Source organism: Ctenocephalides felis, unplaced genomic scaffold (assembly GCF_003426905.1).
Source record: "Ctenocephalides felis isolate EL2017-DRISC unplaced genomic scaffold, ASM342690v1 CF-g0.4_SCAFFOLD_01492, whole genome shotgun sequence".
NCBI classification, from domain to species: Eukaryota; Metazoa; Arthropoda; class Insecta; order Siphonaptera; family Pulicidae; genus Ctenocephalides; species Ctenocephalides felis.
The window spans coordinates 31,277,470-31,292,325 of record NW_020537646.1 but is presented as its reverse complement, the minus strand read 5'-3'; the positions used below and the strand labels follow the sequence as shown (position 1 = coordinate 31,292,325).

Sequence of the window (14,856 nt, the reverse complement as noted above, 5' to 3'; positions counted from 1 at the left end):
GCATACTATCAGGCTGGATGGTAGCCGAGTTTTTTTTTAACTCTGCTGATGTTGATACGCCAGGTACACGTCTGCCGTGATAAATATAAGCTTTTGATACTATAAGAAATAAAATATGTAAATGGCAGACATCATCAAATACATTCAAAAAAAATTTTTTTTGCTTTTTAAAATCGTCTGCCACCATGTTAACCGCGCGGTAATCGCCTGCCTTTGGTATTTTCCGATAGTAATAATTATATTTCAAATTTTCGAAACGGCAGCCGTCGTAAAAAGATTCGGAAATGGGCGAAAAAAAGGTTCGGAAATGGGCGAAAAAAAGGTACCTTTACCAGCTGTGCAGTAGCTGGTCAGTCCGTCCTCATCTCATGTAGGATAGGTATAGAGGAATCGATGCACAAAATCTCAGGTTCTCGTAAAATACATACTGTCTTCCGCCCAAGGTCTCTTGGTCTATATTAATTACGAGAAAAATGTGCTATTAAATTCAGCTGTAATCTTCTTTAATTATATATATATGTGCGCATCGAAAACTAAATATGAATAGAATAAAAAAACTTACCGCCTTATCCATTTTCCATCTATATCATAGTGTCCAAAATCAGTAAGCTCACGTTTGCCAGCTATTACCCTAGAACAAAATGAATCATATTTATATATTCAATTAATAACAACATAATATAATTATCTTCATACACTTATAGTTATTAACTTGTTCCATTTATAATTATTAACTAGTACCATTTATAATAGAATATAAAATAGAAAAGTGCATAACAAAATTAAAACATGCACATCGTTAACTATAAATAAGGAAATTCCACGAGCACAATACTAGACAACAGAACATTTTTTATCTAAAGCAAACAAGAACCAATAAAACGAGGCGGAACACTATTTGGAGTGCTTGAAATTATTCGATGGTTCCGAAAGAGATAAAGATGACCAAAGAAGAAAAATTCAAAATTATATTATAAGATATATTATAAAGATAGATAAATAAATTAGACCAAAGTATGAATGTAAAATAAATATACGTATTATTACAATTATAGAATAATGATATAACTAAATATAAATGAACTAAAATAAATAAATAAATAATATAATTTGTAATGACCATATTATATGTATTTTTATTTCATATATTATATATCTATATATATATATATATATATATATATAAATTTATATATACATATAATAATGATATGTATAAAATAATACTATGGTATGATATTTCTGTCAAAAACTGATCTTTCGTTCAAAAATTGATTAATTTGTTACTTTACCTCATTATTTATAACTGTGTAGTATTTTTTTACTAACACTTACTTTTGATATTGTTCGCCCTATAGTGATGTTGAACATGTTGTTTCGATGTCAAGTACAAGATCTCAATGCAACTTTAATCCGTCATCATTCTCTAAAAATAAAGAATTAACTTCCCCTATTCAAACCTAAAAAAAGAGTTTAAAACTTCCCCTACTCAAACTTAAAAAAAGAGTTTTTTTTTTAAGTTTGAATAGGGGAAGTTACTTTCTTCAAGAATAATCACAATTATTTAAATTAATATATACACTGGTATAGCAATCTCAATCAATATATCAATAAGTTGGCAACCATTGCAGACTGATAATATATCAAATGCTACTGAACCGACATGATTTTAAGAATCAAAACGCTTTCATCTATCTTTTATATTTGGCTATATTTGGCTATATTTGTCATTGCCCATTTATACAGTGAAAACCGACAGTTTTCACTAAAAAACCTGTTTTCGAATTCCAAAATTTTCGTGAAAAAAAAACGGTTTTTAAAACCGACAAACCCTAATATGTATGATTCATAACTTGTAATGCGTGTAAGTTGTATGTCATTAATAATTATTGTAAACTATACCTAGTGGACACGCCGCTGGGTGTTGCTAATATCTTCTTGTTTATATTTAATGATAATTATTGTTAGCAATCTCTGCTTAATGTTAATGCCTAGGTAAAATAGATTGCAGAATAAATTAAATTAAAAAAAATAATAATAATTATTGTAAACTAATTTAATACCACTGAAACTTGTTTTCGGATATCCTTTTATTGAATGATTAAACTATGTGGTAGCTTAAATTTAAATTACATACACAATTACATTAATACTTACTTTACGTAATTAATAATTACATTAATAAATATTAGTTTCTATATAATAATATCTATAACAAATTTATAAAAATATGATGTACTGTTCAACAATGAACATTACGCTTACCAAAAATATAAAATTATAATCTTATATATTTTTTATGGTTTTTTATGATATTCTTTTAACAGTTTGTCTTTCACTTCAGCAGAACTATTAGATGAATCTGAGTTTTCTCTTGTTCCTGAGAAAAGCTCTGAAGAATTGGATAATAATTTAATGTTTCTGAAATAAATAAATTTGAATTCAGATGTGAAATGAAAAAATGATCATATATTAGACATTATTATTAATTTCCTTGTCAACAAGCGCATATAGATTCTAGAATGCATAAATAAAATAGTTTTTTTATGTAATAAACTTTCGTGAAAAATTGCTTTCTATTATAGAAATATGATCTCTTATCTAATTGATAGCTATATCTCTGTATATAAAGAACAAAATTGCCCATGCCACTTGCTAATTTCTTAACTTTAAATTTTCTAGAAACATATACCATATCATGTCTTCATTTGTGACTTCGGCATCAGTATGTTATCTAATAGTTATATATGCGCATTTAAAATTGTAATTGGTAGCCATAAAAATGCTTTCATAAAAGCAACCAATTTTACCGAATATATGCACAATTCTGGTAATTTTAGAATAATATAATTATCATAGATTTCATTGTAAATTGAACATCCCATATTATAGATTGGAACCATCGGTATATATTAGTTCACTGAAAATGTGTCTTTCAATTTAAATTATATATTCTTGGTTTAGAATTTATAAAAAATCGATTTCACCATATTTTTAAAGTTTATCTATTTAAAAATTTGTGTACAAAAAGATTTGTCAAAATTGAAATTATTTTTGAAGATATCGCAATTTGAGCACAATAACTATCATCTCTGTTTGCTCTCCTCCCTCTGCAATACTTTAAAAGCGTTTTTTTGAAATTTGACCACGATTTCTCAACTCCTACAAAACTGATTTATTTAAATTTTAGCAGAGTCTTTTCACCACCAAATTCCGGTTTTTACTATTTTTACCGATTTGGAGACCAAAAAAAAGTTCAGACAGTCGCTATTCTGAGATTTTTTTTTTATTTGTCCACAGTTCATACAATGACGACACAATTCTAGATTAATGTCATAATTCTTCAGAGTATTTGAAGGGCCAACATCTATCATTATTTTGAAACCCCCCATATCATCTTTTTATATATTATATTTGGCAATTCTAAATTTTCTTAAAACATGAAATAATAACTTATAATGGAAATTATAATAAAAACTTTTGCCCTTCTTACAGCCTTTCAAAAATCTTCTTCCATCCTCTTGGATTATAATTCACTTCTAGTATTTTCTTATATAATGTTTTATAATGCACATATATTACATTGCGAATTTAATTTTCTCAATTATTTATGAATCTTAATGTCACAATTTAATATATAAACTAGTTCATATTAGTATTTTGCTTTGAGGCAAGTTACATGAACTTCCCGATATGTGTAAATAATCTACTTAATCAATAAAAAAATAAATTAATTTATGAGTAATTAAATGTATTCCTAGTGGATTTATTGCACATAATTGAAAACAATGAACACTTTAACTCGAAGTATTTTCTAAAAGCAAATTTTCAAAAATCAATATTTTTATAATTGAAACAGTTTCCGTGGGCCTTCAATGGTTTAGTATGTTTATTAAATACTCTATCATTATATCAAGTGAATCGCCTAATTTTAATTTTAACAAACGTCAAAAAAACTACTAATTTTCTCAAACTTTGATGAATTTTTAAAATTAAACTACTTGTTGTAAGGCCGTAATATTTCAGTGAGTTCTATAAGAACATGATGTATATCTCCAAAAAAAGTTCCATAAATATGCGCTAAAATAGAAATTTATAATATAATTTTTTCTTCAACAGTTAATTACCAGAAAACAGCTCGGTAGATTTTCACCTAAATCTAATCAGTATCATTCCCAACAAATATCTTTCGAACAGTTTTTGATTTTTTAAAATCGATTCGGTAGTTTGGGCTTAAATGTGGACGAAAAGTCCCTTTTTTTTCAAATTACAAAGAAACGGCTCGGCCGATCGTGGCACAAACTGAGAATTTCTAAATTTCTGAATTCGGTTCAGGAGTTTTTGAGCAAACGTCGATGAATGGTCTAATTTTGACAAATGCCAAAAAACACGATACTAATTTTTGTAAACTTTGAAGAATTTTTAAAGTTAAACGAGTTGTCGTAGGGCCGGACACACACGCGCGCACGCACACACACACACATACTTTTTCCAAATTTAGTCTCATTCGATTCAGAATGGCTTGAAACATCGAGAAAACATAAAATTAGCAAATCAAATTGGACGAAAACAAACTTCTTCTTCGGGAAATTAATAAGATATATAAAAGATGATTTGGATATTATATACTGACCTAGTAGGCGCGAGATCAACACGTGCACCGATTGGCTTATTTGCCATACCCTTGCATGGACCACTCGATGTTGGGCCGATCACGTATCTGTAAACAACATATCATATAGTTATAAAATTTGACTATATATCATTTTTATTTACAACATATTTCCGAATAATTCCTAAAATTTGTGAATTACGTATTGAATTAAACGACATTTTGTAGGCCCATAATAGATGGTAGGCCTATGATAGAGGTTAAGACCATGAACTGTATCTTCTTACAAAATATTTTCAAAATCGTTTGGTATATAAATAGCCCATCCGATCTTTAGCAACACGCAATCAACACTATAACCTTCTCATATGTTTCGAAAGGATTTTAAATTTTGACAATTTTCCACACTTTAATCTGCTAGTTATAAAAAAAACGGTTGAGCTGATCGCCGCGCAAAAACGTGAGTCAACGTGAGTCCTTATCAAATTTTATAAAACTTTTGATCAGTGCAGACGTTTTTCAGAAAACTGGTTTACATACAACCTTTTTCCCCATTTTAAGATCAAATGATACAGAATGACTTATTAAAATGTTCGCAGACAGCAAAGTTTGCAGTGAAGTACCAAAAAAATGATAGTTCTTTTATAAATTGGTTGTGATATCCAAAATTTGTAATATGTATCTTATATATAAAAATGGAGCTCTCGATCAAATGATTCGCTAAAATTCGAAAACGGCTGAACCGATTTGGCCAGTCTTAGTCTTGAAAAATTCGTGCTAATCAGTAGGTTGTCGAAAAGGTGAGATATTATTTCAAAATCGAGTAGAATCTTTACATTTTTAATATGAAAATTTTTGTAGAAGCGTAATTTGAATAAAACAATGGGCGGTGGCTAAAACGTCAAATGTCAAACGTTTTTGACAGATAATATTCAATTACGTTTGATAGGATGTCTTACGCAAATATTATTTAATAATGAATAAATTGAAGTGAATAGTTTTGTTTGTAGTTTTATTTGTGCACAAAAACGTTATTAAACGGGCGGCAAGTGTTACTATAAACTCCAAATATCAACTTTTTTGAAATGTTCATATGAAAATGCACTTTTTGGCATATTTTTCTCAAACACGGTGCTCTGAAAGATGTTATTTATATAATTATATACTCATTGGTATTTATAGAACATTTTCTAGGTTATATTATTTTTTATTTATGTTATTTTATTTCAGAACCTAAATTTGGTATCAATCAAGGAGACATTTTGTCGAATAACATTTTCCCAGTTATAGTTTTCCAGAATTTATCGGAGAATATATAGTAATTTATGAAGGTCCGGGGTTAAAAAGGTCCACCACCGATGTGTCAAAAACCAGCAAAGTTAAGCATTGTTTAACAACAATATTTGGAAGTAGAGGGAGAAGATGTACAACCAGCTATAACCTTGATTCTTATGACTTTGCTCTCGAGAGATAAAGAGTTATCTTTGAAAATCCATAATACTTTTTATTAAATTTACTTTAATTCATCGAATATTACTTAAAACTTTTCAAAAAGCAGGCGAAAAAAGAAATACTTAATTCATTTTCTATCGCAGAAATTTGAAAATGTTGTATAAGCTCAGTAGTATTCTTTACAATTATATATAAAATCCAAAATCCAAAAAGAATCTGAAAAACTTATACACATAAAGTATTAATATTTTTGATTCTCTAGAAATTGTGTAAAATATATACCTTACTTAGCAAAAAAAAAAACGTTTGCCGGGTCAGCTAGTATATATATATATATATATATATATATATATATATATGTTACAAATTTTGGATGTATAAATTATGTATATAGTAGTACCTTGGCTGCTCGATTAATCTGGCAGAATTATTGCTTGTAGCACTTGACTTCTTCAGATTATCATATATATTTGCACTGGAATCCTATAATAAAATTATTTCATTTTTAATTTACATTTTAATAGATCTATAATATTTAATTATATAATTAAAAGAGAAACATATTATCAAGCATTTTTCTAGTTCAACTTAGTTGTCGGTTCCGTTTCGGACATATAATTATGGAAATAATTATTATTTTCACTGCTAACCCTGTGCAATTTCTCTTGTGCTAATTTTTATTTGTCTATTTGATATTAAATACAAGTATACCTGAACATGATGTAATTTCAGCTAATAGTGAAAAAGAAAACAAAATTCATACCAGGATACTGGTCTCAAACCATGTGCTAATGAGCCAGGTTATGCAATCATGCTTAACTTTTTTATGCTCGTCCTTGTGATCTTCTACACATATGATTAGACAATATTCTACATTTTTCACATTTAAATGTTACATTTTCATGTTTTATAATTTTTTTAATTTCTCGGTGTTTTTTACTGTTTCATGTTTCTATGTAATAAAATTGCAGGCGATAATTAGGATTACGTATATTTAAAATAATTGCAGAGTACGTAAGTAACTATTTATAGAATATATTTTATAGAAATATTTTACCTTATCGATTTCCCTTACTCGGGGAACCAGAGGCCCAATTTGTAATGAAGAGTTGATGGTAGCATCTGCCACCGATTCCTCCGATTTTGGAACTTCATTGTTGCCTGCCTGATCAACAGAATCTGAAGCCCTACTATTTCTTCTAAGTGTTGATGATATCCGAGGCGGTGGAGGTGGTGGTGTTCTGTTAAATAAATTAAACTTCATAATTGAAAGTTTTTATAAACTTAGTATATAGGTCAAATTTATATATGTATATATATATATATATATACACATTATATATATATATATATATATATATATATAAATTTTATTAATATTGATTTATATTTGAATAACATACATATTTGACGGAGAGTGATTGCTAATTAGCATTTTATTAATACTAGAATTACGGACCAAGCCAATTTGATTTAATGAAAATTTAATGAATATGTACATATAAATCTATACACATTGGTACATAGAAGTATGGCATTGAAGTACTTGATCAAATAGTAAAAAATGTTTATAATGATTTTTTCGATAAACTTTTTATTTAAATTGTCTTAGACTTATATTTAAAAAAAAAATTACATGAGCCTATTTGGCTAACCTCAGTAAAAATAGATATAATGAACACATGTAAATCTAGTGTTAATATAGATCTGCTATTTAAAAATATATAAAAAAGAAATTACTTTGCAAATTGTAACAGGCGAATATCATGTACAGCTGGAAGTGTGTATCTTTTTGTGACATCCTCTTGTTCTGGATAATCTGGTAAAACCTAAACATTTAAAATGACTTAACAGATTATAATATAAAATAAAGCATGCATAGATATAAAATTCAAAAACATAAATGTAATATGAAAAAATACAGCTTAAAATTTCAATATTTTATAGTAATTTTGTCGTTCTCACATAAAATAGTTAATTGTATTTTATTCACAATAAAGATATATAAATACTGTATTTTCAAAAAGTAATACAACAAGACTCTCGCTAAAAATCTAATTCAATCTCTTTAAGTTTTTTTTCTAGGAGCTTGTTGAAATAAAGAAAAAAAACTTATGATGTATGAACACAATTTTCTGTAATTCTTCTTTGTAAAAGAAGTTATGATAATATCTAATAGCTTTCTCAATAAATGAAGTAATGTCTTTTTAGGAGAATTGTTGATCTTTTTCCTTTATTCCCATATATTATATATAAGATTATTACTACTTATTACTGATCAATATACATTTTCTGAGTATAGTACCATTAGATAATAAACTCATATTTTAATTATACTGTAATTCGATATTTAAAAAGAAAAAAATTGCTAACCATATTTAATTGACATATTTTGCTATAATGAGCAGGTAAAATTACAGAGTTTGAGTTGGTAATAACTTCTTTGTGGTAGGTTTGATAAGAAATTTGAACCACGTTCTGATAAATTACTCATCAATTTAAAAATATAAAAATTATTACATATAAAAAAACTGAACTGACCTTCGGAAAATTTCGTCGTTTTATAGTCTGAAGAGTTTCTTCGGCTGTCGGTGGTGATGAACATTGAAAGTCCACCTCATCACGACTCGTAACATTGATATCAGAAAATGTTTGTAATTTAACTACAGGCTATAATATAATAAAATACATTTAATTTAACTGATATTTAGGACAACATTAATTAACTTTCCAAGGTAATAATTATAATACATTACCGAAAACCATTTAGTTTTTGAAATGAAGTTAATAATAAATAGTTTATTACTACTTCTATATGGAATTAAACTATGTATAAATGTTAAATATTGACGCTTAAGCGATTACACAGTAAAATAGTTAAAATTTGAGAAATCTAATCATATTTTATTTATCTATCGCTAAAAATGTTTTACTTTAAAATTACCCTTTAGTAGTATATAAATTTAATTCGTGGCAAGAATCAATTTACCTGGGGCGGTTCTGGATCCGAAACTGATCGAAAATGTTCTATTTTCACAACAGTTGGTTCGAGATTTATGTCCACATTTTCCACCTGTTAATGAAATTGGAAATATTGTTAATATAACTATTCACATTAATTTGCTGTTTAAATAAATAGTAATATTTAATCTCATTTATAATTTTAAAGTAGAAATATAATAAAAACGCATGAACTACAAATTTTGAACACAGTGCATATGAAATGACTCATTTCAAATATCTTTTTTAGATTTGAGAATTTTGAAAACTATAAAAGCTCACAACATTTCTATATTGCTTAAAATTGAACCATTTCTATATTGCTTAAAATTGAATCAATATTTAAATGTAACAAAATCTATCATAGTTGTCTGTTTCGTTGTACTGTAATTTAAAATACGTATATTTTTTCTATGGAAGTTTTAGTACTAGTATATGTGATAACTTATATTTCTGATTAGAAAATTCTAATATATGTCCCAAAACAATGCATTTACAATAAATAAAAACAATGAATTTAATAAAATATTTCGAAATTACCTTAAGTTGATCTCATGCTCATATTACTATTTTAGGAGCTTTTCTATTTTAAAAAGTCTAAATATTAATAAGGTTGTCAAATATCTTCCTTCCGCCTTTTTGTATTATAAACCAAGAGCAAAAAAGCGGAAGGGAGATATTTGACAACCTAATATATATGTTCTCGGTTATATATCGTATTTATTACATACATTTATAAATAGAATTTCTTCATTAAATGTAAAAAACCTCAATTTTAATTAAATTTTTATTTGACAATTTGAAAGTATTCCAGGTCGGAATTGTTAATATTGATATAACAAATTTGAAATTCAGAAATTCGACAGTATTAGTAATAATTTCAGCAATAATTAAAATATTATGTAATAATTTATTGGTAATAGGTAAAAAAACGAAACAGCAGAAATCATTAAATTAAATCATTAAAAAACACACAGTTTGGATTCCGAAGTTTTCTTTTTCTAAATTGGAGAATTTATTACAAAGAACAATAGTATAAATATTATTAAACATTTTCTCGGTTATATATATCGTATTTTCTGCATTTTGTAATTTAATTATTAAGAATCGGAATTATTAATATTAATATGACTAAGTTAAAATTCAGGAATTCGGCGGTATTAGTCAGTTGATATTTAATAATACGAATAACAATTTTTTAATACTATTGACTATTATTATTTGCTATTAAATATTGGTTATTAATAATTTATTGGTAATACTTTTAAAAATAAAAAAAACAGAAATCATTAAATAATATGAATTAGAGAATAGTATTGTAAAAATGATAAAAGCAAAGTTGTACATTATAATAACTGCTATAAAACTAATGAATTAGTTGATTTTCCAGGTGAATAATCATTTGCATCAAATAATTATTAATTAAAAATTTCAAATCATCAAAAAATTGTGGGAAAAATTTGCATAATACCGGAGTGTTAAATAAACTAAGTACCAATCAAATAGTAAATTTTTACCTGCTCATCGTCAATCTCAGTACTCGGAAAGGAAGAAAATGAGCTATCTTCACTCATTTCGTCAATGATGACATCAGCTCTTGTTTTCTTGGTAAATTCTATGGGTTGTTGTCTCAAAACAACACTATCTCTAGCTGATGGAGTCGCATCTATGGCAACTGACACTTTATTTGGTTTTTCGGTACAAGTTGCTGATACCGGATTGGAAGTCATTGGATTAGGAGCAGTGGTGTTGGCGCACACCTGTAATAGAATTACATAAAATACAAATTTGAAATTTATTTCTGAATAATGTTTATTATAGCACACATTCTAAGCATTGCTCCACCAATCGAAAGTAAAAATTTTATTGCACTTGAGTACGAAACTGATAATCACTCTGTTATTATATATGTAACAATACTTCGTAATAGTTATAAACAAAAGTTTCCATTTTGTGAAGGCAAAAAAGTATTGACCCAGAATTTAAATATAATTGATTTCATATGAATACAATTGAATTTTAATACATTCTATTAAAAATTTTCGAAATATTTTATTTATTTTCCTTTTACTTACAAAATTCACTGGTGCTTTCAATGATCCAGTCAACGCCCCTCGTTTGGCATTCGGTTTTGGCAAATGTGATTGCTGAAAAAATTAAATTTATTAAAAAAACATTGTTCAAAACATTATTATTGTATTTTATTAAATGAATGCAAATGATATGATTAAGCACCCCTATAAATTTTAATTTGTAATAATTTTTAGTTTATCACTGAAAACTGTAAAAAAATGAGGTCAATACTATAACCTTTGTAAGTTTATATTATAAATCGTTAAAAATTCTATACGGTTACGTTTTTTTAAATATAATATAATTTTAGTATGGTGAAAATTTAAACTAGAATTTATTGGTAATTTATTTAACTAAAAGTAAACGGAGCCATAAAGAAATATTTTCAAATGTAACAGTTTAAAAACAGCAAGTACCCGCTAATGGGTGAAAATTTTAACAATTTTCATTGACATATAATCAGTCATATTTAAGTTTCATCATACCAATTTTACAATATATTATACATTTGTTTTATATAATATTTTTTTGCATAATTTGTATTGGATGCTGTTAAATTTATGAAATGTGTTGTTGTGTAGTAAAATTTAATACATGTTAGCTTCGAAGTTTGGAGCTAATTTGAATCAAAAATAAAAATATTATAATTAATTCATAGGATAATATATTAAAATATGTATAATAATGTAATATCAACGTTTGTTATTGCTAAATTACCTATATTTAAGATCACAGAAATATGCATGATTCATACAATGACGTAAGGGCACAAAATAGTGTACTAATAAATATAATTAGTTGTGTGCATGGCATTGTGCCTTAAAGCAAATTTCTGGAACTTCCCGTATCGTAGTTAAAAATATTGGTACAGAACACAAAAAAAATTATACAAAATGTGTACACATTATTAAAATCTCTATAAAATATTTGATAATTTGATGTGCATATGCCCAATAAACATTTTTGAGCATTAAATGACATTTTTTTAAATTATTTTTATTGAGATTCCATAACCGCTAGACCTGACTTCCAAAAAATTTAATCAGTTCTTCATCTTGTCAATACAAGTAAAATGTTATTTGAATTATTAAAATCGGACGCTCCGTTCTCTTAAAAACTGAATTACCTTTTTGGCCCCTGTTGCCCCGTATCTTTGAAACGGCCAAAAACTAATCAGCACCTCTCCTTGATAATAGGAATCGAATGTTTTTTAAATAATTAAAATCGGTTGATCTATTTTCCCAAAATCGTCGACGAAAATTTGTATCCACACACACGCACACATACACACTCACACAAACACATACACACACATACATCCACTTTTTCGAAGGAATGCCAAAATATTCAGAAACCTTTGAAACGTAAAGATATATAAACATTTTCATTTTCGATTTTTTGCGATTACTTTGCCCCACGGGATGTTAATAATATGAGTATAAGTAATAATAACAATATATCTATTTAATCACGATAGATTATAGAATACTTTATATTCTGATAGTTGCCTATAAATAAAAAAAATATAATTCTTAATTACCAATGTTTTAAAATTACCTTAAGTTGTATTATTGGTGTAGGATTGACACTATCCTTCCTTCTTTCTTTAGGACTACATCTATGAACAATTTCTTGTTGTATCCAGTCTCTTACTCGGGAATGTTTCTCAGTTTTTGGTTTTACCTATAGAAAATAAAAAAACAAAAAATGTATATTGAATATTATGGAATATTAGCTACTTAAATATACTACAAAAGCTTATGGAAAAAAAGTTTAGTTAATTTTTTTGCACAGACTTCACACCAATAGTGTATATAATCATATAGTATAAGGCTCTCAAACTTTAATAAATTTTTAAAGTTAAACTACTTGTCGTAAGGCCGTAATATTTCAGTAAGTTCTATAAGACCATGATATATAAAATAAAACATGCAACCGATAATAGCTAATACACTTGTAGAACTATGTTGAATGAAATAAGTGTGACCCTACTGTAAGATGTATAACCGAAAATAAGTCACAATCAGAGAAGATACATCCAACAATTTTTTATAAACACTAAACGTTAACTAAATAGTAATTATAATTTCATTTTTTCAAAAATTAATATATTTAAATTTTTACTAACCGTTGCCGACTGTGATCTTCGACTCGACGAGGATTTGCTAGCACTACTTGAAAAAAATCCATTACCATTGCTTGCTCCATCATTATTACTGCTGTTTCTTGTTAAAAAATTGCGGAAAAATTTACGAGCTTTAGACTCTCCGTTACTCGGTTGACTTGTCGATAAAATGCTTGCGAAACCTACTTCATAATAAAATATCTCGGTTAGTATGATGTAAGACAAAACATACCATTGAGAAAAATTTTGAATTTTAGTAAAATTTTAGTTAATATATTTATTTACCAGTTCTTTGATTATTGCTTCGATTAACTGTGGGATTTCCGTACGAGTTTTCTTCAAGAAAATCGATTGTGGTAGCACGTGGTGGTGATGTGCTGTAAGTTCTGGGAGGCAACTGACCTATAGATAATATTTTTTGGTAATATGTATACTAGTTTTTTTATATTTCTATAGTTCAAAACAGGTTTTCTATAACCAATCTAATTTTATCAAAATTCGATTTACTGAAAAATATTATAGAATAATAGATAAATTGTATTTAACATTTGATTAAATTTATTATTAAAAATATTTCGTTAAACAAAAATTGACCATGTAACAAGAGAAGTAACATGGTGAATAGAATTTTTCATACGCTTAATTTTTAAATTGTGTAATTTACCGCTAGATTGGGAACTTCTTGCTCTTTTGGTTTTGCGATAATAGAACAACGCAATGGCCAATGAATTTATCAACAAAACCGTCAAACCAATTGCTATAATCACGCTTGTAGTCATAGATGCACCTGAAAATATTATTTATTATTTTATACAACCTATTAATATCCTACCAAATTGTATTTTTTATTTTTAAATAATTCTGTATATTTTTATACATAATTTCTTTGCAAGTAAACGCAATATAAATGCATAAACTTATGTAGAATTTCAAAGTAGTAAACAGTAAGTTCATAAATAAATTTTTTAATGAAGTTTTGATTGACAAAAAAATGCCATTTATGAAAAAAATAATTGACATCAATTCTAACTTATTATCATTTTATAATGATAATAATACTATAAATTTTCATAATATTGAAGAATAATTAGATTCGTATGACACAATAATTAATATGTGAATTAATCTGATGCGGTGAAAACATCGTGAGTTTTGCAATTAATTATTTATTGCATGTATTTTTTTTAATATTTTTTTTAAATATAATAGAGATCTCCAAAGCTCCAAACCTTAATCTCCAACTCTTAAATTCTGAAATAAAATTAGATAATTTTGCTGCAATAATAAAAGCTTAATATAATGTAAATTTTAATATTAAGTTTTGAGGTTTTTATATAATTTTAGAAATTATTTAAAAACTGATTATTTAAAAAAATAATATATTGAATACTTTATGTAAATCATACTAAAAGTAAAGCTATATTTTTTAAATAACAGGATTTGTCAAACATACATACACATATGTATATGAATATAATTGTTAAAAAATAATAAATTACTAGGTAAATATTATAATTAGTATTTTCAGTCACTTGTTTTATTTTGATTTCAAATATAATATATATATATATATATATATATATATATATATGTG

At 26.5% G+C, this 14,856-nt stretch overlaps 1 protein-coding gene across 1 annotated transcript in view; it reads right to left on the bottom strand.

Annotated features, from left to right (window-relative positions):
* Positions 1 to 558: 558 nt before the first annotated feature.
* LOC113371119 overlaps positions 559 to 14,856 on the bottom strand; it is an 87,876-nt gene continuing 73,578 nt past the window's right edge. Inside the window, exons 15-27 of the mRNA XM_026611764.1 lie at positions 13,927 to 14,049; positions 13,548 to 13,664; positions 13,266 to 13,447; positions 12,695 to 12,820; positions 11,140 to 11,211; positions 10,582 to 10,824; positions 9,054 to 9,137; positions 8,606 to 8,734; positions 7,805 to 7,893; positions 7,122 to 7,305; positions 6,465 to 6,547; positions 4,634 to 4,720; positions 559 to 631 (exon numbers count right to left, since the gene is read on the bottom strand). Coding sequence (XP_026467549.1) covers positions 559 to 631; positions 4,634 to 4,720; positions 6,465 to 6,547; positions 7,122 to 7,305; positions 7,805 to 7,893; positions 8,606 to 8,734; positions 9,054 to 9,137; positions 10,582 to 10,824; positions 11,140 to 11,211; positions 12,695 to 12,820; positions 13,266 to 13,447; positions 13,548 to 13,664; positions 13,927 to 14,049 — 1,592 coding nt within the window. The remainder of the gene's footprint in view (positions 632 to 4,633; positions 4,721 to 6,464; positions 6,548 to 7,121; positions 7,306 to 7,804; positions 7,894 to 8,605; positions 8,735 to 9,053; positions 9,138 to 10,581; positions 10,825 to 11,139; positions 11,212 to 12,694; positions 12,821 to 13,265; positions 13,448 to 13,547; positions 13,665 to 13,926; positions 14,050 to 14,856) is intronic.